At 34.4% G+C, this 27,146-nt stretch overlaps 1 protein-coding gene and 1 long non-coding RNA gene across 5 annotated transcripts in view; one reads left to right on the top strand and one right to left on the bottom strand.

Annotated features, from left to right (window-relative positions):
• The window catches only part of LOC141455996 (inactive dipeptidyl peptidase 10-like), a 333,209-nt gene that overhangs the window by 103,089 nt on the left and 202,974 nt on the right, over positions 1-27,146 (bottom strand). For 2 of the 4 annotated variants that reach the window (XM_074131548.1, XM_074131547.1), the window contains exon 2: positions 14,985-15,087. The exons of the other annotated variants lie outside the window; for them this stretch is intronic. In XM_074131548.1, the coding sequence (XP_073987649.1) occupies positions 14,985-15,047 (63 nt within the window). In that variant the 5' untranslated portion in view covers positions 15,048-15,087. The remainder of the gene's footprint in view (positions 1-14,984; positions 15,088-27,146) is intronic. 4 annotated transcript variants of the gene reach the window in all.
• On the top strand, positions 18,796-20,471 carry LOC141456202 (uncharacterized). Its single transcript, XR_012459650.1, has 3 exons — positions 18,796-18,931; positions 19,027-19,111; positions 20,347-20,471. It is a non-coding gene; the product is annotated as an uncharacterized lncRNA (long non-coding RNA).

The raw sequence follows: 27,146 nt of genomic DNA, 5'->3' as shown, positions 1-27,146 counted from the left end.
TGCGGATAGCTTTGTCATGTCCAAATGTTGATGCAAAATATTATGTACCCGTTCATTCGAGATGCCCACAGCACTAGCAATCTCACGCACCTTCACTCTTCTGTCATCCATCACCTTATCATGGATTTTATCAATGATTTCTGGAGTAGTAACCTCAACAGGGCGTCCAGAACGTTCAGCGTCACTTGTGCCCATATGGCCACTCCGAAAATTTTGAACCCACTTATAAACTGTTCTAATCGAAGGTGCAGAGTCACCATAATGTTTATCAAGCTTCTCTTTAGTCTCCTGAGGCGTTTTGCCTTTCATAAAGTAGTGTTTAATCAACACACGAAATTCTTTTTCGTCCATTTTTTGAAAATCACTCGACTTCCTCGATTCAAACGAATGCCAAACACAATGAAATAGACCGATCTGGCTGAAACTTGGTGGGTGTTCTTCCAAGAGATGCTACTAACTAAACATAACCTCGATACGCGCCAGTAGTGCTATCTCTCTGATTTTGCACGGACTTTTCAAACGACCCTCGTATGTGCTTATGCCCCTGTCCAGACACTGGACTTGATATACACAACGTTTGATATACAAATATTCATGCAATATTTGTTTTAATGCCTGTATGTGTTTGTAAGGTAGAGAGAATTTTGTTTAAATAATTTTCTATTGGGAGAACTGAAAATTAAATTATGTTGTATAAATGAATATACGAGTTTGACACAATAAAAATAATTGAAAAAACAAATACTTTTATAAATAAATATCCGGAACTGATGGCTGGATTCTGTTCCAATTTTTTAAATAAATATTAACTTATGTTTTTTCTTTGTGTACATTTCATTTTTGTGCTTTTCATTGCAGCAGTCCATTGTTCAATGTAAATGAAGTTGATTATCAGTTCAGCGCTCTGTGTATTTCTGTGATTGATTGTTCAGTTGTTTAGTTTAAACTAGGCATGTGATTACCAACTTACATAGTTAGAATTACTTTCTCTCCATTCAGAACGTCTGATACACCTGCTTATAACGAACATAAACGTTCTAAAGCGACCAGCAGCTCTCAGTTTGGGCGAGCAACAGATGGTTGTAGCCGCCCCCAGTGGGATGAGATTCTCACACCTCCTCCCATCAGCTTTTACAGCTTTTCCTGTCCAACTAATAATTATTTATTCATTCAACTCAAATTGACATTACTGTTAAACTGCAATTAGATGAAAGGATTTTCATTATAATTTCAAACTATCCGTACTTCAACAAAAGTCAGGTTGGTTTCTAATTGCAAAAATTATTTTAAAATTTTCTTCAATCTATTCTTTGTAATATTGTTTAGATTAATATTCTCAGGAATGCTATTTGCAGGTTACATCATTCTGTAATAGCGGAATGATATATATAGTATATATAATTAGTTCTGGAAAAGGTTTGGATAGAATAAATGATTTACACGGGACTCGGAAATAAAAAAAAAGAGAGTCAGAAGATATGGTTGTTAAGAAGATTGTAAATGAACACTATGTTTGATGTTTACTATGGATCTTCTCTATGATACTTGTAACCGAAAATGATAATAGATGGCAGGAGATGCTGCATTATTACAAATATGCAGTGACCCTTGGACTGCCAGAGTGATATACTATTTATTTACCGCTAACATTTTTAAAAAAATAAGAGATGGTTGTCGTATGCTCGGCCTGGCCAGTGCCTTGATTAACGTTGTCGCTCCTGTAAGTTACTAAGTTGTATCTTATTATTATTATTTAGTATAGAGTTTTATTTCCTCTTTTGAATTCAAAATAATTATTTTGTTGTATAACTTTTCATCTCTCTGGTTTAGTTTATACAAATTTTCTATTATTTGAAGTTAATGTTTGTTTTATTAAATAAAGTTCTTTTGTACAATTCTAGCATCCGAGAGGATCTTATTTTGCTTCCTGTCGCCCCGTATCATTGTCTACAGGACCCTCCCTCCTCATCGGATTGAGCGATCCCGCCAGAGGCGCCCTTACGGGGAATATTTTGTTTGGTTAGGGATATCGCCTCTGATAGCTCCGGCTATCTGGCACCCGTAAGGATACCGTCCCTTAAGAGAGAGGGATCTTTCTCTCTCCCCTAGCGGGTCACATACAAAAGTTAGGAGCGAATCGCATCGGCACTAAGGCAGAAGGATTGAAAATTTAAGAATTTAGATTGTACGCCATGAATTACCTTCATATTATTGTTAGTTTATGGAGAGAAGATATAATTAGCATATTCAAGAATAGAACGGAGAACAATATAAGATTAACATCTTTAGAACATGGTGAAAGGTTAACAGCAAAGATAGTAACAGAAAGGAGACTGGAATGACTCAGTTTAGAACTTCAAATCACCCGGTAAAGAAGGACTTTTTGACGCTCTAGCTCAATATCAACAGTATGGAACTTGAAGAGAATTTAGAGTCGGTGGAGGACTTGCATGGAAAATGTACCATGCACATGTATAATATTGGGGGTATTTGAAATGAAGGTAATTCATAGAGACAAGTATAAGATGCCTTTGACGGATCTGAAGGTACTATACGAGTACAGTTTTAAATGGAGAGTTACCCCGCTTTTATGGGGTAGGTTAGGGACCCACTCCTTGCCTAGGTACTATGTCTCTGAGCACCAGTCTCGAATAATAATAATAAAATACTTGGTGGGGTGAAAACAGGACGACTCGTCAACAAATCCATAACTTTTACTAACATTGAAAATGACTACAGGCTATTTGATGATGACTTCAAAACAGAACCCATTCTAACTATACTTTAGCAGACTTTTTTAATAACTATGATGCTTACTAGAAAACTGGTTGTCAACAAACCTATATATTTTTTATCTTAGTTTGACCTGTTTCCTAGTATACGATGGCCTCTAATTTCACTTGATTTAACTTGATGCAATTAGAAGTATTGCATCACCGTTTCATAACATTCGCTGAATGAATGCATACATTCAGGTAGACTATATATAATCTTATTTGTTTTTTGAACATGTTCTATGTGAAGGTTTAAAAAAAATATATGCAGGGTGTTCATTTTAAGACGGCTCAAATGCATTTCATGCTTAAACGGTTGTTCTGAGCGAAAAATGGTAGAGGAAAAATTTGTTGCCTGTCACCTCTAGTTTCAGAATATGCGACTTGATTTTAGATTCCTGCCCTCATACGCAGACCAAAAGTGAGGGTTTGCAGTTGACCCCCATTTTCATATACGAGGTGTGTTCAAAAAGTAACGGGAATTTTTAAATTTCGCGGGTTTGGAGAGTCTGATTTTTTATTATGTTGGTACACATGCCCCTGAAGTACGATAAAATTTTCAGTAATATTCATTGTTTACTTCTTAAGTGGCAGCCGTTAAGGTTAGACGTGTTTTTCGAGCTTGGCGATTTTTGTTTGTTAAAAAAAAATGGATCAAAGAATTTGTATTAAATTTTGCGTAAAAAATGAAATAAAGTGTGTGAAATGTTAATAAAGGCATATGGTGAGTCTGCTATGAGTAAAACAAGGATTTACGAGTGGTATAAGCGTTTCCAAGATGGCCGCGAAAACGTTGAGATGACGAACGACCTGGACGTCCAAGCACATCAACAACCGATGAAAACGTGAAAAAAGTGAAAGAAATGGTTATGAACGATCGCCGAATCACAATCAGAGAAGTCGCTGATGATGTTGCCATATCAATTGGCTCATGCCATGAAATTTTTTCGGATGTTTTGGGTATGAAACGTGTGGCAGCAAAATTTGTTCCAAAATTGTTGAATTTCGAACAAAAACAGCGGAGAATGGAAGTTGCTCAAGAGTCACTCAATGAAGTCGACAACGATGCGGATCTACTGAAACGTGTTATAACAGGTGACGAAACATGGGTTTACGGATATGATGTCGAAACTAAGGCTCAATCGTCCCAGTGGAGGCATTCTGGATCGCCAAGACCGAAAAAGGCTCGACAAGTGCGGTCGAATGTGAAGGTTATGCTCACTGTGTTCTTCGATTTTAATGGCATAGTGCTTCATGAATTCTTGCCACAAGGTCAAACAATCAATAAGGAATACTACCTTCAAGTTCAACGCCTTTGCGTGAAGCAATCCGAAAAAACGCCCGGATTTGTGGCAAAACAATTCATGGATTTTGCTCCACGATAATGCACCTGCTCACACTTCATTGCTTGTTCGTGAATTTTTGGCCAAAAACAAAACTTTAACGATGCCCCAGCCTCCATATTCGCCAGACATGGCTCCATGTGACTTTTTTCTATTTCCAAACATAAAGAGAACATTAAAAGGCCGTCGTTTTACAAGCATAGATGACATTAAAAGCGAATCGCTGAAAGAGCTCAAGGCTATCACAAAGATCGAGTTTCAGAAGTGTTTCGAGGATTGGAAAAAGCGCTGGCACAAGTGCATTGTATGCGAAGGGGACTACTTTGAAGGCGACAATATTAATGTAGATGAATAAATAAATATTTTTTTCAAAAAACAAAAATTCCCGTTACTTTTTGAACACACCTCGTACACAGTATAAAAAGTAATGAAAGAAACCGGAAACTGCAATTCGATATCTCCAAAATTAAAGGTGCTAGGCCATTTCAAAATCTAATATTTATTAATCATATTTCAACTTTTTTAACTTGTTATCAAGGAGAAAGAAGAGCACGCGATAGGTCACTTTTATGTATTTTTTCATCCCCTTTCTACTAAAAATATTGCCAAGGCAGTAAAGCTAGTATTTTTCTTAATATCGGGCAATAAGTCGTTTTCCGAGTGATTTTTCTAAGAAAAATCAAATGTTAACTTTACATGTTCTCAAGCATACACTAAATGGCTAAAAATTAATTTTACATCTGTTACAAACAAGAAGGGTTAATAATTATTTGGTAATTTAGGGAGAGTTGCGTTTAATTACCAAAAAAATTGGAAACCTCCTGCTACATATTTAAGTGATCAATAACTTTCATGTAAAGGATCAAACTTATTCTTTAATTTATCAAATAATGAACTTTATTCAACTTGTGAAGCATGTACTGTGCCATCAAAGATGCCTCCTCTGGCTCGCAAACCAGGTTAGCCTGGAGGTTATCAACTGCTCTCTGTATCTGACTCAAAGTTTTGATAAAATCTACTCAAAAAAAAACTTCTTAATTGTAGATATAAATTACAAATCTCAGAAAAGCCACATCTAGTATTTATTTCTCTTAAACAGAGTTCCCAGGGTTAACACATTTAAAATCCATGGTTAATAAATTTATACAATATTATTTACCATTTATATTTCTTTTTTGCACTAAACAGTTGGCTGCAATGTAGGGAAGTAACTTGAAATAGAACTTATTAGCCCAAACTCGTGAGATAAAGTGGAGTCCTAAATTAAAAGCACTTTTTAATCAGCAATGAAAACAGCAGCTACTTCCTGAAAGGTCTTCGTTTTTCAGGGTTGAGAAATTATCTTCTTTTTATAAGGTTAACTCAATTAATTAACTTCATGTTGATTATATAATGGTTGTCTGGCTAATGTCATTAATAAAAATCATTAAGGTATTCTGAAATTTGACCCTAATATCGATATAAGTTCAAAAATTTAATCAATTTTTTAAGGGGAAATTAATCATTTCTTTTTTTTTTTAATAATAAAAACTTGTACATTAAAGCGCAGTTAGGCGCAACGATTTTAACCAAGAATTTAAAAACAATTTACCTTAATGAAAAGTGACATTGATCTGCTGCTGACAGGTATTATAATGAAATAAAATGATTCCATTCTCTCATAAATAAACGCTTTTGATCCATCATATGATTAATTTGTGGGGTGCTTTTGTTAACTCTTTATAAATCCCTAAAATCTGACGCAGTTTCACAGCTAAATTAGAATTTATGCTTTTTTTAAAAAAAATGAAGGGAAGTCTAAAAAGAATATGAAGAAGCCCATGTACTTATTTAATGTAATAAAAAGAATAAAACAAATAGTAAGTAATTAATGAAGATACAGCCATTAGAGAACACCCACAAATAGTTATTTATTTAACAAGTGTGGAAAGTAGTACTTTTCCTCACGCGAGACAGGGTTTGCACGCACGAGCGAGCGAAGCGATGCGAGTGCAAGTGCAAATTGCCGAGTGTGAGGAAAATACTTTACACTAGAGTTAAATATTATATTTTTTCTGCAACCATTTATTAACTAATAAAATTAAAAATTTCATTTTTAGTCTACAAAAAGTAATTTATTTATTATAAACATTTATTGTTATATTACAATTATTTACATTACTTACGTATTTACATTACTTATTACATTTTCTGCTATTTCTTTTATTGATGGAGGAGTGTTTTCTAAACAGGAATCACTAGAATCCATTTTAAATTTCTATAAGGTAACACTATAACCTTTTTAAATGTTATAATTAAAAATATCTAATTATTTATTAAAGTATTATTTTTATTTCTATATTCCTTTCAATTTTTATTTTATTTTTTAATATTCGTTTTTTAATTATTTAAATAAAATAAATTTAAATAAGCTTATTAGAGTTTTACAGAAAATATTTATGTTAATAACAAATCTTCTTAAATATCAAGGAAGCACAAAAAAAAATTTCCACTCACTTGTGCGGAAAGTGACACTAATGGGAATTTCCCCCCACTAGTGTGGGAAGTTAGGCATTACACAGCTGATTTTAATTGAGTAATGAGAACTTCCCTACATGGTTGCAGAAAAACAAATTTTACTTACTGGGACACAAGTTTCTGAACTTTCGACGGGTAATGGAAGAAGGTTTGAAACAATGTTTTTGCGAAAATAACACACGAACGAATAAAGAATCGTTTTTAATAATAGTGTGATTTTTTTTTTAATGAATTTTGAATTTAGAATTGTTTAGGTGACAGTGGAATGTTCGAAAAAGTTTTAATCTTTTAAATTGTTAATGAAGGAATTAGCTCACTATATCTAGCTGGGTCACACGCTGATGGTCCCAGTGTTGGAGCCTGGCAATGCTCTTTAGCTTTTCAAGGCAATCCCGAGCTAAATGTCGGATGTTGAGCAGGATGGATAATACAGGTAAGAGTCCCACTAGTGGTCTGGCTCCTCCAAGAACAATGTACTGAGATATTGACTGCTATTAAAAAGTTCACGATCAGAGGGCGGTACTGAACAATATAGATCTTCAACTCATCCCTAGCAATATTAAATTATTGGAGCCGTTCACTGCACAAACTTTTTGAAATTTCTTAAATTGAAGTGTCAAAACACTTGGTTCAGTCATAGGCTTTTTATATTTATTTAAATTTCCCAAATAATAAAGATTAACACCATTAAACGCCAAAAAAGTTTTCGGCCACTAAATAATAAATAATTTATTTCAGAAGCCATTTTGATAAACTCTATGCTCTAATGTAAATTGCTGCAATAATTCAACTCAAATCCTGGAGCAGGCACTAAATGATAACGGTAAATTTATTTGAATTTATATTATAAGTGGAATTGTAAAAAACTATGTACATTATTTCATTGCATTTCTCCATTTTGTTTTTTGTTTTATGGAGTTAATTGAGTTGTGCAGTAAACTGCTTATTTGTAAGTAATATTTATAAAAACTGTATTATTTTAAGAAAAAAGTTGGTTGGATTTCACCGCAGACATTTTGTGTTTGAAAAAAAGAGAAAATTATGGTAGTGCCGGATTGAAACAATTTTCTTGTCAGCTTTAGCCCTTCAGAAGCTTGAAAGCTCTAAGAAGCCAACAAAAGAGACTTATTATAATGCACAGAAAGTCTTGCTTTTGTTCTGTAAAACATGAGCACGAAATAGAAATGAACTTTTTACTTTACCCTTCAAAAAACAATTAAATGTTTGCTACATAATTTTCACAACAGTAACTTAATATTTACATGGATGAAATAATTTAAAGTGAATTCTTAATATCACTTTATTTAAATTCTAAATTAGGTTGATGCACTTTGTTTTGTCTCCGGTAAGTTTCAATGTTGTTAAAAACTTTATATTCACAATAGCAGTTATTCAAATTAGTTTTAATTACAATGTACAAGGAAGTGTCAGGACATTTGTTTAGAGAATATGTTGGCATTAATATGCTGCTTTTTATAACATGGTATTCTCATTACCTGGGATTCCTGAACAATGGGACAAAGTTTACTTGTACTTACAAAGGATGTGGGTTTGACTGTAACGTTTTTGTGACTATTTTTTTGTCTAAAACTCTCTAAAAAACTTTAGTAGAAATCAGAGAGGAAGTTCTCGTCCATATTACCCAGAAAACACTGGTTTTGTCTTTTTCAATGGAAACTCCAAACATTCCTTAATTAACGCCTCTCGTCTTAATTAAAACATCAAAACTGGTCGGATTTTCGTGTTTTGAAGCAATAATCTTTAGAAATACTTAGTAAAACAGACTGTCAACTGTTTACTATTTAAAAATTTTGCTTTCATCTTGGTTTACGACAAAAAAAGAATTTAAAAAATGTTGTGACATAGAAGAGGAAACAGTCTTTTACATCCTTCTAATTACGTACATTTAATAGCCAGTGTGCGACACAAGAGCTTTGACACTCTGTGGCAGGAAATGAGATACATACGCTAAAACGATTGCTTGGGAATTGCGTCTACGGTGTTACTGGCAATTGCCACAGTCTCTCCGAAGCACTACGAGGGTCGTTTGAAAAGTCCGTGCAAAAATAAAAACTACTTAATTTTTTGGGGTAAACCTTTTTTATTTTTCAACATAGTCTTCTTTTAGGCTTATGCACTTCGTCCAACGCTGCTCTAGTTTGTTGATCCCTTCCGAATAATTGGATTTGTCCAAGTCTGAAAAATAGCCATTCGTTTCTGCAATCACCTCCTCGTTTGAATAAAATCTTTTTCCCGCCAGCCATTTCTTCATATTGGGGAACAAATAGTAGTCCGAGGGAGCCAAGTCTGGAGAATAGGGGGGATGTGAAACGAGTTGGAACCCTATTTCCATTAATTTTGCGACCACAACTGCTGAGGTGTGAGCTGGTGCGTTGTCGTGATGGAAAAGGACTTTTTTGTGGGCCAATCGTGGGCGTTTTTCTTGCAGCTCGGTTTTCAAACGGTCCAATAACGATGAATAATATGCACCTGTAATAGTTTTACCCTTTTCCAGATAGTCGATGAGAATTATTCCTTGCGAATCCCAAAAGACAGTCGCCATAATCTTTCCGGCCGAAGGAACGGTCTTCGCCTTTTTTTGGCGCAGATTCCCCCTTGGTAACCCATTGTTTAGATTGTTCTTTGGTCTCAGGAGTGTAGTGATGTATCCATGTTTCATCCACAGTGACGAAACGACGCTTAAAGTCCTGCGGATTCTTCTGGAACAGCTGCAAACCGTCCTTGCAACACTTCACACGATTTCGTTTTTGGTCAAGCGTGAGCAATCGCGGCACCCATCTTGCGGATAGCTTGTCATGTCCAAATGTTGATGCAAAATATTATGTACCCGTTCATTCGAGATGCCCACAGCACTAGCAATCTCACGCACCTTCACTCTTCTGTCATCCATCACCATATCATGGATTTTATCAATGATTTCTGGAGTAGTAACCTCAACAGGGCGTCCAGAACGTTCAGCGCCACTTGTGCCCATATGGCCACTCCCAAAATTTTGAAACCACATATAAACTGTTCTAATCGAAGGTGCAGAGTCACCATAATGTTTATCAAGCTTCTCTTTAGTCTCCTGAGGCGTTTTGCCTTTCATAAAGTAGTGTTTAATCAACATACGAAATTCTTTTTCGTCCATGTTTTGAAAATCACTCGACTTCCTTGATTCAAACGAATGCCAAACACAAAGAAATAGACCGATCTGGCTGAAACTTGGTGTGTGTTCTTCCAAGAGATGCTACTAACTAAACATAACCTCGATACGCGCCAGTGGAGCTATCTCTCTGACATTGCACGGACTTTTCAAACGACCCTCGTATTTACTTCATAACAATATTTTCAATTTTTATTTTATTTCAGAACAACGTGGGCCAACAACAATTGCCAGTTTGACACCCCTGTTCTAACATCTTGTGCTTTGGTAATCTAGTGCAACATGGACGGTGTACATTGCAACTTCAAAGGTGTTACACCAGGTTAGTAGGAAATGCTAGCTTGGCGAATCTGGAATTCAAAGACAAGTTTTTACAAAGTACGATTGCTTTTTAACTTTTATACTTCTTTCAGTCCATGGCTTAAGTCTTTGGTTGCAGCTCTAAATCTTCAATCCAAACCTTATTTGTATTGCTCCGATGAAAACACGGTTTTAAAATATAACGAGCTACCCTAGATGAGTTTTAGGTGCTTCAATTAACAGCTCGTTTTCTTAATCACCTTTTCGACTCACATAAGATTGGACGGCCGTGTCTAAACTGATCTAAGCGCAGCATAGAAACCTGTTTTATAAATGTTTGCTTCCGGATAAGGGATATTCCAATTTTAAAGTAGTGACAAGCATTTAACATAGACTAATGCAGAAGCATCGGATATTTGTCTCTAACTATTCCTAAAAAATAAATCATGCCACAGAAATAAGTTGTGCTAAAAATAAGTTGTAGTATGATGACGCTATAAAATAAATTTATCTTCAACTGCGGCGCCATACATTGTTCGACACACCCGTGATTCGGAAATACTGAAATTGCAAAGATATACGCTCTCTAAAAGAAGTCATGTATAATAAAACAAATCTAGCATTAAACAAAAGTTAGATATCAGTTATTGACAAAAATCTGTGAAACCCATTGTAGTCATAATATTATTCGATTCTATTTTATTCTTTTTAACTTGAATTGGATAATAAATCAGTTTCAAATATGGTACAAAAGTTTTTCTTCCTAACGTAGGTAACCTTGGCTATTTAGTCGGTCAGGTCACATGCCGTTCCCTTGACAATATGCTTTTTAACCTTAATATTCATAACCACATCACGTAAAATAACATGTAGAGTTTTTTTCATGTTCACAATTTCTTGTTACCGTTGACCTAGTACTTAAGATAAAAACTCAAGGTCTTGGTTTGTTAGAAAGGGCTACACCTACCTTCATTTATAGTAGTAGTATTAAATTTATAATTCTCACGACCTGTATAGCTTTAGCGTCAGGTTATTATTTAGTTTATAACACACTAACGAAACTGATTTATTCTTTATAATTTTGCACTAGCTAGGTGGACGGGAATTAGAAAGTGAAATGGGGGAAGTTAGCTAGAAACTAAGATCTTTTTTTAAAAAAAGAAGTGGTAGTTGCTAGCCAGAAGATTTGGGGGAAGCGGTTATTTATGATTGCGTTGTGAAATTATTGCGTGCCTAAAAAAATTATGCTTTCCTGATGGTGAAACGGACGAGAAGTGGTGTTTTCTAATAGACGGGAAGGCGGGGCATGCGACCTTACTGCCTCCAGTGGGCCAAAGCTACGCCTCTGTGCCGCCAAGAATTTTTTTTTTTCTTTAAACTGTTAAGATTTAACAAATACATTTTTCTCTTTTTCTCTATTTTGCCCTCCAGCAAAGTTTCCTGATAAAGAACGCTATATTTCACAATCTCTATTTTCTACACAATTCTAATCTCAAACTTAAACCATTTACCATGAAAACGCGCACGATTTAAAGTAGAAAAAAAAATGTTTATCTTTTTTTTCATAACTGTTCCCTGCAATAAATTTTCTTTTCGTTGAGAGAGGTCATATGTTAAACTGTTCGCCACAATAGAGTGTGCAAACATGTATTTCCATTTTGCTTTTAGATAGCATTATTCCGCTACATTTAGCGTAAAGCAATTTCATTGGTGGAATTATAGGATTATTGAATGGAGCCTACTAAATCTGGTTTCCTATTGGGCCCAAATTACATCTTGCCTTATTCACCTGCGGTTTTCACATTTAAAGTTGACTTTTGGAGTACTTAAGCATTAGATAAATTATTGATTTTAACCTTCTTTTTTTTTCCGAAGTTTCACTTTCTCTAAAAGGATATTTGAATTAGTGACTCAAACACAAAATTACACGTTTAAAATTAGTTAAATAGAGAACTTGTTCCCAACTGTTTTTATTTGTATTACTTCGTGATGCGAAGGAATTATTTGCAAACGGGAGGTTTCGCACTTCCCAAAATTTAGTTATAATTTAATATGGGCTTGCACCATCTGGACGTAAATATTTTTTATCGTTTTATCAGTTTGTTTTAGATTTTATTGCAAATAAATAATTAATATTCTAAGTACATTAGTCACACAGCTGAATGCGCCAAAAAAAGCAGAAGACCCACCTAAATGCGTTCTATGCCTTGGACCACATACGACGAGTTGGAAAGGATGCACTGTCCACAAAGAATTGAAACAGAAGAGAAAGCCGTCTGCACTGAGAAGGCAACAGGAATCGAACCACGCTCCTCAACTTCATTCCTCTGCAGCTTGGAAGAAAGGCTTCATCACCAAACACCAGTACCCTAAGCCAGCGTTTCTCAAACTTTTTTGACCGCGGCCCGGTACGAGATTTTAAATTTTTTCGCGACCCACTTTATAAAAAAAAACATTTATTTATAAAGCAAATTTTATTTTTTAATAAATATCAAAATTCAAGTTATTTGTTTGTTCATTTCATACACAAAAATTGCAAAATAATTATATAACAAAAACATAAGTAATTAAAGACAATCCATTATCTTCACTTAAAACATAAAGTAAATTTCGTTTTATATATTTTGACCTTAGTGCGAAGGATGATGTTGTTTTTCATCACATAGTAATTTCAAATTAGGACTTAATGATGTTAATTTTATTCTCAAACTAGGTTCGACATCCAATCTGTTTCGATACTTATTTTTTAAGTACACCAAGGCTGAGAACGCAGTTTCACACGTATAAGTGGTGACAAAAGGCATTAAAAATTGTATGTTATCGCTTTTTCAATTACGCTTGGATATTCCTTTTGACAGCGCAACCAAAAATTAATTAGTGGTACAGTTTCAAACACTTTTTTAAGATTTCGCTTGAAATTTCAATTAAATTATCAACTTCTTGTTCACTAAGATTAAGCATTTCTTCCTTTTCAATATCGACAGAAGGCACTGAATGACGAATCGAAATCAGCCAATCAGAGCATCCGAATTTAAACGGTCCGGTAGGAAACGGTGGTAAAGGATTGCCACCTGCAGTACTGAAAAAGTTTCGAAAAATATTAAATTTAGAGCAAAATGTTACAGATTTATTGTGTTTTTACAATTTTTGCCACGACCCAGCTGAATTTTTCTGCGACCCGGTGCCGGGTCGCGACCCACACTTTGGGAAACGCTGCGCTAAGCTATGCTGAAGTAGCAGCTGGACCATCTTTTCTTCACTCTCTTACCCAAGTCCCAGTCACAACCACTTCTCCAATTGACATCACATCAACACTCTACTATTTCATCACTGACTTGAAAAACCTGGTAACTCCACTAATTTCGCTTCTTACTTCGCTAGTCAATAAACTAGTTCCTTAAATTCCTACTATGGCTCACACCCAACATTCCTTAACTATACTTCTTTGGAACGCTAATGGACTAACTTCACATTAACATTAAATGATTTTTCTATTAATCGGTGCCGATTGTGGGAATAACTACTCTTCTTGGTTCCCAGTTCTTGCAGGTAGCGCTCTAGAGAAGTATCCTTGGGGCTGTACTCTTCCCTACGACACCGCTGGCATTTCCACCCATTCTCATCCTTTTTTTTCCACTCCCACCGATAACACAACAATCCTTTCCCCTAACAAATACTCCTTGAGCCTTCTTCCAAAGGCGAACTATCCTTCTACCCGTTTTCCAAAACAATACTCTTCTTCCCTCAACAGATTGTGTTAAGTACCTAGGACTCTTCATTGACAAAAACGCCTAACCTGGAATCCACATACTAGACTTAATCGGAAAGAACTGAAACAGATGATTCAAACTTCTCTCTAGTCTTCTCGATCTAAACTTTCATTAAACAAAAAACGCTTAACTACACCATGATACACAAACCTGTCTGTACATACGGACTGGAACTTTAGGGCTCAACCAAAGCTTCCAATATCTACAGAATTCAATCTTTTCAATCAAAAACACTTTGAAGAATGCTTCTCACTTTGTATCTAACTCTACCTTTCACCGAGATCTCCTTGTTCCCTATGTTTCTGAAGAAGCAAGATCCTACTGTGCTAAGTTGCACGACTCCATTTCCTCATGTCCTAATCCTCTAGTTTCCCAACTTACTGTATCATTAGAAAATGCTTCCAAGTCGTTAAAGCGACGTTGGCTACGTGAGATCTACCTAATGAAGGAAATGTCAGTGCTGAGAGAGTGTAGTGTAGTTTAACATCTGGATGAATTCTGCCATCATGGTGGTAATGTTGGTTATGAGTATTATGTATTAGCTTAACTTTTTGCAGAAATTTTCTGCATTAATGAAAATAAATAAGGTTAAATGAAAATGTCTTTCTGGTTTAACTACGTCATGCAATGTTTACTATCCATCTTTACTGCTGTAAAGAGAAATAACAATTTTTCTGCCAAAATATTTAAAAAGAGCCATCTTTGAAATATATATTGCCTTTTTGATTATTATTATTATTATTGTTTTTTAAACAGGCTGTTGATAAGTGTGCTGAAAAAACAGGGGCTCAATTTTTGAAAATCGTAAATCCGATTGCGATATTTTTATTATTTCAATCGAAAATACAATGAATAAAGTGAATAATATGATGTATCTGAATCTTTTTTTTGCCACATTATTTACAGTAATTACGAAAGAACGCCCAAATATCCGCAAGAAATCAATATTAATCTTAGAACATAAAATAAATATTGAACAGGTTTAATTATGCACTATGTAAAACTAGAATACAATAATGAATCTACACTAAGATAAAATACGCTGCTTTTTAATAATAAAGAAATTTCAAAATTATCAAAAATTATAGAGAAAAAAGAAATTTATGCTACTTACTTCAAGCTGGTCCTGTTTGCTGTTGATATTAGCATTATGACCTGAACTCTGCACAGTATTCATATTGGCATTGCTTCCCGTCTACACGGTACTTCTTGCTGATCTAGTCACAAATCACACTTGTTCTGTATTTGCCCGAATATTTAAATCTTTTGCGAAAACAAACAACATTTTCCTCAAATTTGCGATAAATCTACTTTTTCTTTAAATAATATTTAAGGGGAAAAAAACAACAAAGCAAAACATTGATTGTTAAAAACACCTAATTATAAGGTTAGTTTCGTTTTATTTTTCTCTTTAACTAAGATTGTGTACTTATATTATTTAAAATAAGCTATTTCCTGGAGTATCGATTATTTTTATAGCAAAGCTCAAGTTTATCGAAGGTACTATATCGAACTATAGATCGATGTGGGAAAAAACGCTATTACTTATATTATTCTCTTATTTTTGAATTTTAACGAATTGCTTAGATTCTGTCAGTTTTTGAATTAATAAAAGTCTACATGGTGCTTATGTGGGTCAAACTCAGATTATGAATTTATAATTAAGCCATAGAATTTATATACAAATATCGAAAATTTGGTTAGATCCACAATGCTACATAAAATCTTTGACTTTATCCGTCGTATCACACCACGTTTATTGTATCTCTGGCCGATTTCGGAGTTTCATCTACCATCAGATACAAATTAATCTGTTTGGTGTATTCAACTTCACTTAATTTCCGTCTCACACTACACTTTGCTGACTCAGATAAACATTTTTTCTTAGATAAAAGTTTTCTGAAATCGGTCCCAGTTTTTTATTAACAAGAAAATACATCATCTGTAAATTTCCTTACCGGTGTTCGAACTGTATCTACGAGTATAAGCAGTATCTCCGTATCTTTTGTTAAACAAAAACTAACTGGAGTTGAAATTAACATAAAAGATACTGAATAATATTTTCTCTGTAAACCATATCATAATTGTAAAACAAATCATGATTCAAGTCATATCGCTGTAAATGTTCTCAATCTTACGGTAAGAATGAAGGGAAATACATAAATAAAAACATGGGATAAAACTTTTCCTATTTGTTACGAAAATAAAATCGCCAACTTTATTATTTTTTCTTTTAGTTTTCTTGGAGAAAAACTGTAAGAATAATGGCCGCACTAATGGAGTATTGACATACTTTCACTGGTTTTGTTGAAAAACTAGAGTTAATGCCATCTTTTCCACTTTAACAGAACTTTATTTTTTTATGAATTGGTTACTTATCACAAGTTTAGTTTGTTTTGTTTTATCGTTTTCGTTTCTTAAAGACTCTTTATTTGCCAGAAGAAAAGAGGTTATAAAATTGAACAATGTTGTCTGTTTGAATGGTACACTTTTAACTTCAAATCGTAAGTACTAAGGTATCTTGTTTATATTTAAGTACATGTTAGTAAAGTATATGGATACGTCATAAACATAGATATAAACTAATTTTCAGGAAAAATTGAAATATTTAATTTGAAAATTACTTTCTTTATAGGTATGACTGATTTAAAATAGGTAAGACATAAATTATGGCATTGCATGCTTCCAAAAACGTAAAAAAAATCTAATTCAACCATTTTGGAACTTGTTTTCGTCTAAAGCTGAGCCATTAATTTTAACTCCATATAGAATTTATCCGTACTTTAAGCAATAATGTCTAACTGGTCATCTAGAGAAGGCGTTGCAAGAAGAATTTTAAGGTTAACAAAAAGATGGAGAAGATATTAATCAAGGATTAGATGTGTTGAGCTATAGAGCCAATCAATTTCTCTGTTCTCTGCATGGGCTACATTAATCCTATTGGTATGCTAAACCAAAATACGAGGGCCGTTTGAAAAGTCCGTGCAAAAATAAAAACTACTTAATTTTTTGGGGTAAACCTTTTTTATTTTTCAACATAGTCTCCTTTTAGGCTTATACACTTCGTCCAACGCTGCTCTAGTTTGTTGATCCCTTCCGAATAATAGGATTTGTCCAAGTCTGAAAAATAGCCATTCGTTTCTGCAATCACCTCCTCGTTTGAATAAAATCTTTTTCCCGCCAGCCATTTCTTCATATTGGGGAACAAATAGTAGTCCGAGGGAGCCAATTCAGGAGAATAGGGGGGATGTGAAACGAGTTGGAACCCTATTTCCATTAATTTTGCGACCACAACTGCTGAGGTGTGAGCTGGTGCGTTGTCGTGATGGAAAAGGACTTTTTTGTGGGCCAATCGTGGGCGTTTTTCTTGCAGCTCGGTTTTCAAACGGTCCAATAACGATGAATAATATGCACCTGTAATAGTTTTACCCTTTTCCAGATAGTCGATGAGGATTATTCCTTACGAATCCCAAAAGACAGTCGCCATAATCTTTCCGGCCGAAGGAAAGGTCTTCGCCTTTTTTGGCGCAGATTCCCCCTTGGTAACCCATTGTTTAGATTGTTCTTTGGTCTCAGGAGTGTAGTGATATATCCATGTTTCATCCACAGTGACGAAACGACGCTTAAAGTCCTGCGGATTCTTCTGGAACAGCTGCAAACCGTCCTTGCAACACTTCACACGATTTCGTTTTTGGTCAAGCGTGAGCAATCGCGGCACCCATCTTGCGGATAGCTTTGTCATGTCCAAATGTTGATGCAAAATATTATGTACCCGTTCATTCGAGATGCCCACAGCACTAGCAATCTCACGCACCTTCACTCTTCTGTCATCCATCACCATATCATGGATTTTATCAATGATTTCTGGAGTAGTAACCTCAACAGGGCGTCCAGAACGTTCAGCGTCACTTGTGCCCATATGGCCACTCCGAAAATTTTGAAACCACTTATAAACTGTTCTAATCGAAGGTGCAGAGTCACCATAATGTTTATCAAGCTTCTCTTTAGTCTCCTCAGGCGTTTTGCCTTTCATAAAGTAGTGTTTAATCAACACACGAAATTCTTTTTCGTCCATTTTTTGAAAATCACTCGACTTCCTCGATTCAAACGAATGCCAAACACAATGAAATAGACCGATCTGGCTGAAACTTGGTGGGTGTTCTTCCAAGAGATGCTACTAACTAAACATAACCTCGATACGCGCCAGTAGTGCTATCTCTCTGACTTTGCACGGACTTTTCAAACGACCCTCGTATGTGCAACTACATGGGCACACATCAATGTCATGCGCATGTACTTCTATGCATTCTTATTTGGGAATATAAGTCTTTTATATTTGCAGAAAATTGCAAATCTTAAAGTAGAGAGTCAAAACTAAATTATAAAAGAATATGGATAAAAAATATCAAAGGTTCAAAGAAAAATAGTAAGTTAGCTCCTTTTTGAAAAAAAAAATCTAAACTATTCAAAGACTATTAAGAAGATATTTTATAGAAATGCAGATGAAAGATTGAACATTCTTACTTTATTATTATTAGGAATTTATTTTTAACTTAAAGAATATTACATTCTAAAAGCAATATCTATGATAATAGAGTCACAGCTGCCGATATATACTCTATATTTTAATATAGATTTATTATTATTATTTTAACTGCCTTAAACAAGAATTTTGTTAGTGATACAATAGTTTCAAATATTCAAATGCTATAAACAATTTAAAATATACTAGATTTACTACAGTTTAAATTGCATGCAAAGCAATACACAAAAGATTATTAGGCTAAATGTGCAAAACTCTTGTTTGAATTACAGTATTCACTTAGGTTACTAACACTTCATTATTTTCTTATATATATGCTAATATTTTATGCAAATCTAGTTTGTTTGCCTTACATTTAATAATAATATGCAAAAAAGTTTCAGTTTGAAAAAATATCTAATTCTTGAACTAATATATCAAGATGAAATAATATGTTAGGCAATAAATTTAAACTCAGGATAGGAAACTTTAAGAACTGCACCTGCAAAACGTACCATCAACTGCCATTTCGGTTGCCTGTAAGTAGAGATTAATTCTTTTAAGAAATATTTTGAACCTGTCCCAGTTTTCTATTGTTTGTTATTCTTTTCTTTAAAATTGTAAATTTCATTAGATCAGTAAGTGGTCGCCAAAATTGTAATGTTGATCCGAAACTGAAGAGCTAAATAAACACTGAAGATACTGCTTCGAACTTATTTGTAAGTATTTTTAAGAGAAATCAAGTAATATAATAATTAAATTGGCGTAACTTTTACACTGACAAATGAAATTTTAATTTGTGTGAACTGAATAATAAAGAGTTTAATCAAAAATAGGTTTTTATATTTAGTCTGGTTTTAATAACCCCACACACAATTGAATTCAAAAATTTTATCTGGCATAGATAGTTGTTGACTTACAATGTGGTTATATCGAAACTTGATCCATAATATATTCAAATTAATATGAATTGTATTTATTAAAAACTATTTAAATTGTAAGCATACAATGCAAAATAAATAGTTAATGGCTTTGTTGCAGTTTACATTCCATTAACTTCTCAATTCATACTTCAATGGAATTAGTTAAAGCTAATATTACTGTTTGAACTAACAGTAAGTCAGTTTCTATACACATTTTACATAACAATTCAAAATACACACGGGAGACAGACACTTGACTTAGGTTGGGACGGGCGTTCCTTGGGGATTGAGATTGACACTGCACTAAGCACAAACAAAAATAAGGGGAAATGACACTTTGGCTGTTGAATAGGAATAGACGTATTAATTTCAACAATCTATCTAAAATACCAACTATTAAAAACAACACATATGTACATATTTTGGTTTGCCAATGCAAATATGATTTCTGCTAACACTTCCTTTTTAATACCATTAATGCCTTTGCGACCCATTAAAAGATTAAGGCAATCTCAGGTTGAGAAACGCTGTAGAGAACAATTAATCTTTTTTCAAGGGAGTGATTGATTCAATCAGAGAGGGAAGAGGAATTATTGTCATTCAGTTATTACCACAGAAACTATCAATAGTTAAACTTCGAGGTTAACGCACAGTTTTCAACCAGCTACATTGTACAAAATGGAAAAGTCCTAAATTCTTTTGAAACTCCAAAGATATGAGTTATATTTTATTCTTATCACTTTAGAGAAATCATCTTTTCAGGCTATTTCCAGATTGTATGTTTGTATTCACTGTTCAAAATTGAGTAAAATCAATGGAGCCGTTTGTAAATGAATAAAAACATGCTGAAATTGTCAATAACCCGTTGATAAATATCAAAGTTCTACGAGAATTGGTTAGTTTTCGTTGAATCTTTCATTCAATTGAATTCACTGCTGCGATAAATTTTAAGGGAGATAAATACAAGTGTTAATTAAAGTATAAGTTGGTTTAAATTTGGAATAATTCATCAATGTTAATAAATCGTTCAGATAGATAAGTTGGTGGAGCTCTTAGAGCAGGGAATTTAAAGTCGCCCTTGAAACAAGTAGGAAGTGAAGGAAGAGGAAATGAAGAAGACTAATGGCATCCCTACACTTAACTTGAGGGCGAAGAACAGAGAGGAGTTCCAAAGGTACAGTTTACAGTTTGAAGGTGCAGGTAAAGGTTAGACATTAAGGACAGGACTTCAGGAATATGTAATGAGCCTTATCTGGGCTTGAAAGTTTAGTAGAGTAGCTAGTAGTGGCTCCGTCCTTAAACACTAATACTGCTTCAAGATTTTAAAGTATCTTCTTTTAGACAAGGACTCTTATTGCTTTAGATATCACTTTTTTGATATTATTATTAACTTTTTGTGAAAATTATAAATTTTTATTTTATATTTAGTTACTATATTGCATAATGAGAGCAAAAAGTGTTTTTTCTCTCGTTATGCAATATTAGACGAGTTGTTAAAATTATAGGCATTTAATAATTTCTTGAATAAAATTTTTTTTTCATATCTCTATTTAAAGATCCCGTACATGATTTACTTATCCGATTTCCTTGAAAAGTACTCTTAACAAAGAGAAATTAAAATTAGTATTTTTTGAAAAGAAATGATTTTAAAGAATAGGCCAAAAGTTATTGGTAAACTAAATCTTTGAATCTGGTTATAAGAGTCATTCCCCACAAGAAGTCATGTTATGAAACTTTGACACAATGTCTTTTAGGATCGTTCTTATGAGGTACTAAGCCTCGTTTATTACTTACAGGCTAACATTCGCTTTTATTATAAAACTTTAATGTAAGAAGAGAAAGTCTCTCTGACTTCATGATAAAAAAAGTTTACGAAAATAAAGTACACAAAGGTTATGAAACTAAATTGGAACCTAGCTGGCCAAAGAGTAAACAGAATATGTACTTCTTAAATCCGCTAGACAGAGTGTTTATTGCACTGTTTTACATCGTTTCAACAAGAAGAAGATAAAGAGTTTTAGATGTAACCAAGAAAGTTTCCTCTTTGATGGTCATTTATTAAAGCTGCATGTCATGTTTGTTGTACATTATTATAGACCAGTAATTTAATATTCATGAAGTTCACAGAGCTTTGATATCTACGGCTAAAGTTAGTGAATATGAAATGCAGCAATAAATTATGCACTCTAGGAGGGAGTTTAATATTAATTTTAATGTTAAAAAGTATTCTGTCTTGAATTATAAAAGCGTTAGATTCTATGACCCCCTTGTGGACCTATCGCACTCACCTTCTTGATTTGCATGAAAAGTGCTCTTTGCTTAATCAAGAAAGAAAGTGAAGAAGACAAGATAGAGTTAGGTAGTTCACTTAGACTCTAAGCAGTTGATTCTCCACGACAGGAGGATAACATTTCATCTTTGGCCATTCGTAAATTGTAAATTTGTTTTCTGCATTTTCATTCAAATCTCTTAATTTAGTTCAAAAGTAATGTCAAAGTAAATTGAAAAAGGAAAAAAATTGTCTTCATCTTTTTGCAAAAATTATAATGTAATTTCGTGCGATAGTTGGCAAAATGACACAGGCTATTCCGACGCTAGCCAATACACTGGGTGGCGAAGAATGGTCGAAAATGGAGGATAACAGGTATTGAGTGAACGTTCAGTTGCCCCTTATTAATAAACTAGCAAGGAATAAAAATTGATTTTGAGAAAGCAAGATGGAAGTTGTATAAGAATTAGTGGATATTTTCTGGATGTCGGGATATTTAGGACTAAAGCAAGATGGGAAGGTAACTTTTCTTCTCTTGGCTACACTCACTATGGTACCCTCAACCTGAACCATTATTGGCAAACGAAAACGCCGCGGAAACCAGAAAAACTTTTGGAATAAGGCAAATAGTTGTAGCTATCTGTGGGTGAAAAACCTCTGCCGGAAGCGATAAAGATCTGTATTCAGAACACTTCCTCCAAGTTATACGCCATTATACCAAGACTGGAAGGACATTCGGACGATCCTAAACCATTTTGAATGGCCACCGAAAGACTAAATAAACACTTGCAATGCATAAACCTGTCAAAAGAATGTTTTGTGGGTTAACAGTAAGTAGAAGAAGAAACAGTACTGCACGTACGAGGGTCGTTTGAAAAGTCCGTGCAAAATCAGAGAGATAGCACTACTGGCGCGTATCGAGGTTATGTTTAGTTAGTAGCATCTCTTGGAAGAACACCCACCAAGTTTCAGCCAGATCGGTCTATTTCATTGTGTTTGGCATTCGTTTGAATCGAGGAAGTCGAGTGATTTTCAAAAAATGGACGAAAAAGAATTTCGTGTGTTGATTAAACACTACTTTATGAAAGGCAAAACGCCTCAGGAGACTAAAGAGAAGCTTGATAAACATTATGGTGACTCTGCACCTTCGATTAGAACAGTTTATAAGTGGGTTCAAAATTTTCGGAGTGGCCATATGGGCACAAGTGACGCTGAACGTTCTGGACGCCCTGTTGAGGTTACTACTCCAGAAATCATTGATAAAATCCATGATAAGGTGATGGATGACAGAAGAGTGAAGGTGCGTGAGATTGCTAGTGCTGTGGGCATCTCGAATGAACGGGTACATAATATTTTGCATCAACATTTGGACATGACAAAGCTATCCGCAAGATGGGTGCCGCGATTGCTCACGCTTGACCAAAAACGAAATCGTGTGAAGTGTTGCAAGGACGGTTTGCAGCTGTTCCAGAAGAATCCGCAGGACTTGAAGCGTCGTTTCGTCACTGTGGATGAAACATGGATACATCACTACACTCCTGAGACCAAAGAACAATCTAAACAATGGGTTGCCAAGGGGGAATCTGCGCCAAAAAAGGCGAAGACCGTTCCTTCGGCCGGAAAGATTATGGCGACTGTCTTTTGGGATTCGCAAGGAATAATCCTCATCGACTATCTGGAAAAGGGTAAAACTATTACAGGTGCATATTATTCATCGTTATTGGACCGTTTGAAAACCGAGCTGCAAGAAAAACGCCCACGATTGGCCCACAAAAAAGTCCTTTTCCATCACGACAACGCACCAGCTCACACCTCAGCAGTTGTGGTCGCAAAATTAATGGAAATAGGGTTCCAACTCGTTTCACATCCCTCCTATTCTCCAGACTTGGCTCCCTCGGACTACTATTTGTTCCCCAATATGAAGAAATGGCTGGCGGGAAAAAGATTTTATTCAAACGAGGAGATGATTGTAGAAACGAATGGCTATTTTTCAGACTTGGACAAATCCTATTATTCGGAAGGGATCAACAAACTAGAGCAGCGTTGGACGAAGTGTATAAGCCTAAAAGGAGACTATGTTGAAAAATAAAAAAGGTTTACCCCAAAAAATTAAGTAGTTTTTATTTGTGCACGGACTTTTCAAACGACCCTCGTATTTCCTGCCAGTACTAAGCGCGTATATTGCTGAGAGTCAGGTACTAAAAGCTCGCGCCTTCAAGTTCAATCAAAGAGACAGGACTAGAGAGGTGCTCCATGCTGTCTAGTTAACCCCTAACCATCTAATCTAAACTTACATCCCAAATTCAGATTAAAGAATTATGTTTAGAATGCAGAAATTTCTCAAGTAAATATGAAGTCTACGTTACATTTACTTCTATTTGTGTGTGTTTTTATATAAACCATGATTATTCGCTAATTGTTTATATGCAAAAGTTAGTTTCAAGCAAACTTTAAAAATTGACACAAAAACATCTTTGACTTATTATGGCAAAAACATAAAACAAAAAATTTGTTTTACAATTTGTATGCAAATGGTTACGAATTTTGAACAAAATTTTTAATATGGCTTCCCTTTCAGGTTAGCTGAAAGTAACTGAATGAGAATTTGAGGTAATAGAGATTAGGAGAAAAACATTTTGCTTTGTTTTTAAGATGTAAACCTATCTTAAAGAAACATTATCAATACAATGGAATCAAAGAAGTTGTATGAATGTTTCTATTTTCATAATCTGGATACTAGCAGTTTCGAATACTACTTACTTTTAGCAAGTTTACACTTTTTAAGCAAATTTAACTTTTTTTTCCAGGCAGCAATTACTACTGTGAGAAATTCTATCTTGCATTTGGTAGTCAATATTTCTCATAAATTTGCCTCTGTTCATCAATGTTTCTTAGAATTTTGTAATTGCATCATAAATAACTGTGAAATGTGCAACATCACCTTGTGTTGTTTCACAGATAAGATTGTAAATAATAACAATTGCGATGATGGCGTTGGAGAAACTAATTACTTAAAAAAACATTTATAAAAAGAAAACACTCGGATAAATAAAACGTGAAAACAATTAATAAAAATGGAAGGAAGTTTTTTTCTAATAAATGTAAGCACAATCATTTAGCAAACCATTACAGGAAGCTGTCAGCTCTTCATTTTTTAAAATGGTGACAGAAAAAAAAAAAATATGGGTTCTGTGCTAGTGACATACTACAGTTATTGGGAGACAACTGCTTCTAAATTATATAGAAATATTGCAACCTGGCAGACTGTTATTGATGTCATATAGTGTTAACTCAAGTAAAATTTTTGCTGTATAACATTTCTTTATATTGCCTTTATTAGACAAGAAATGTTTTCTCATGATTTAACCTAGATTTATCAAACCAATTAAATTCTCTATATTTTTTAATTTATACTTAAGGGTGTTGTACTCTTCGAGAGATTTGCTTTAGCTAAGAAATTATTTTAAAATAATTCCCTTAATAAAAAGTAATAAACTGCATGGCTTGAATTGTAAAACTTTACTATAATTTGAAGCTCCATTTTTCAGCTAACTTAGATTGTGCGCTTGATTCACCTCAAGACCTATTTCTGACGCATCTCTTGATCGACCAATCTGAACTACATCGTCTGCATACGCCAACAGCTGAATGGTGCCATTTGTCTGTAGGCCAGACCTTCTTACAATCTATTCCAGTGCCAAATTAAAGAGCACTGCCTGACCTGGTAAGGGCATCTCCCTGTTTTAGGCCTTTATTTGCATTAAACGGTTCTGAGAATTCATTTTGGATCTTAACTACACAGATCACTTCCATCATCGTCATTTTAATCAGGCGTACTAACTTTGAGGGTATTCCTAATTCCAGAAGAGAATGTAAAGGGTATTCCGCTGCACATTGTCACAGGCCGACCTAAAGATGATGTGTGTTCAGCTTGTATTCCCTTGTTTTTTTCTAATTGCATGTATGCCACTGGAGCAGAGTAGAAGCAGGATACTGCGCAATTCGAGTGGGTGGATAATTTTATTTATCTAGGCTTGCAGGTGAACTCCGACAATAATGTGCACAGTGAAATTAATAGAAGAATACTGCTGGCTAACAGGAGATACTTCGGCTTGCGAATCGTTTGATGCGTTTTCGAGAGTATCTTCAAATAAAACAAAAAAAATTGGCAAAGTACATCCCTGATTTTGTCTATAAAAGCTTATTGCCTGTTTCATTGAGCATCAATTATTGAGTTAAACTGACCAAATACATTCAGATACACAGAAACGAACGCAGTCCAATTTGCAAAAAACAATTTTTAGGAGCCAGGGAGCCTCTAAACGGACTTTTTTTTAGAGAGAGAGAGAGAGAGAGAGAGAGATAACTCAAAATTGAAAATGTGCTCGATCGCAATACTTTTTCTTAGTATTGTACTAAGATAATGAATTAAACAGAAACAGTGGGTTTTTAGTTAGCAGTCAGGTATTATATTTAAAAGAACCTAAGCTCAAGACCATTTTGAGAAATCGTGAACACCAACAGGAACCTATCAGGAACTACTCGTATAAATTATAAGCAAGTTCCCTTTTAACTCAGAATTTTGGTATCATATTTTAATTCTCATTACATAGTACAGGTAGTATAGGTATATTTAGGTACTTACTTTAAAGTGACACGTAACAGCAAAGTCTAAGTTCATACATTTCCTAGAATCTCAAAAGGAATTCCCCTAAGAAAATGTTTAAAGTACAAATGAGTAGATCGTCACTCTACTGACTTGTTTTCCTACCGTAGAACTTGATGTTACTGCAAGCTAATTTAGCATTCACCTTTTGTGCTTCATTATCATAATTCTAGAAATTTGCACCACTCCACGTTTTGTTAGTATATCTGACAGTTGGTATTTAATGTTTGTTCTTGATGAAAATGTACGTTCATTTAGCCATCGATTGAACTAGCACTAAATGTTCACAAGAACAATAGTATCTTTAACATTTGAAAGTATAATTAGTTTTGTAATTTAAATTTTAAACTAAAACAGATCAAAAACTGTTTCCATCGACAATGTAAAATAGAATGGTGATATTTTAGGATTCTACAAACATTTTTAAAGAAATATCAAAATCAGATTACTCCCTTTATAATGAATGGCCAATGATAAATACGAGGGGCACTACTTATGTTTTGAGCCTAATAATAAAAAAACAGTAATTTGTCAATGAAAATGACTTTATTGTTTTTCAAAATATTCTCCTTCATAATCTATACATTTCTGCATGCGTTCGAACCACTTGTCAAAGCATTTTTCCATTCCGCTTGAGACACCTCCAAAACATGGTTTTTGAATACATCAACGGCTTCTTGTGCCGACGAAAATCGTTGTCCACGTAATTTATTCTTGACGTTCGGAAACAAAAAGAAGTTATTTGGTGCCAAATCAGGACTGTACGGCGGATGACCCATTAATTCGATTTTTTGAGCGCTCAAATAGTCGGTTGTTAGACGAGATGTATGACAGCTGGCATTGTCTTGATGAAGAATGATCCGACGGCGCTTGTTTGTTTTCCTTATTTCATCGAA

This window comes from Rhodnius prolixus, unplaced genomic scaffold (genome assembly GCF_049639745.1).
Source record: "Rhodnius prolixus isolate KJV_2025 unplaced genomic scaffold, Rpr scaffold_4, whole genome shotgun sequence".
NCBI classification, from domain to species: domain Eukaryota; kingdom Metazoa; phylum Arthropoda; class Insecta; order Hemiptera; family Reduviidae; genus Rhodnius; species Rhodnius prolixus.
Note: the sequence above shows the minus strand (reverse complement) of the source record. Positions and strands in the feature narration are given on the sequence as shown.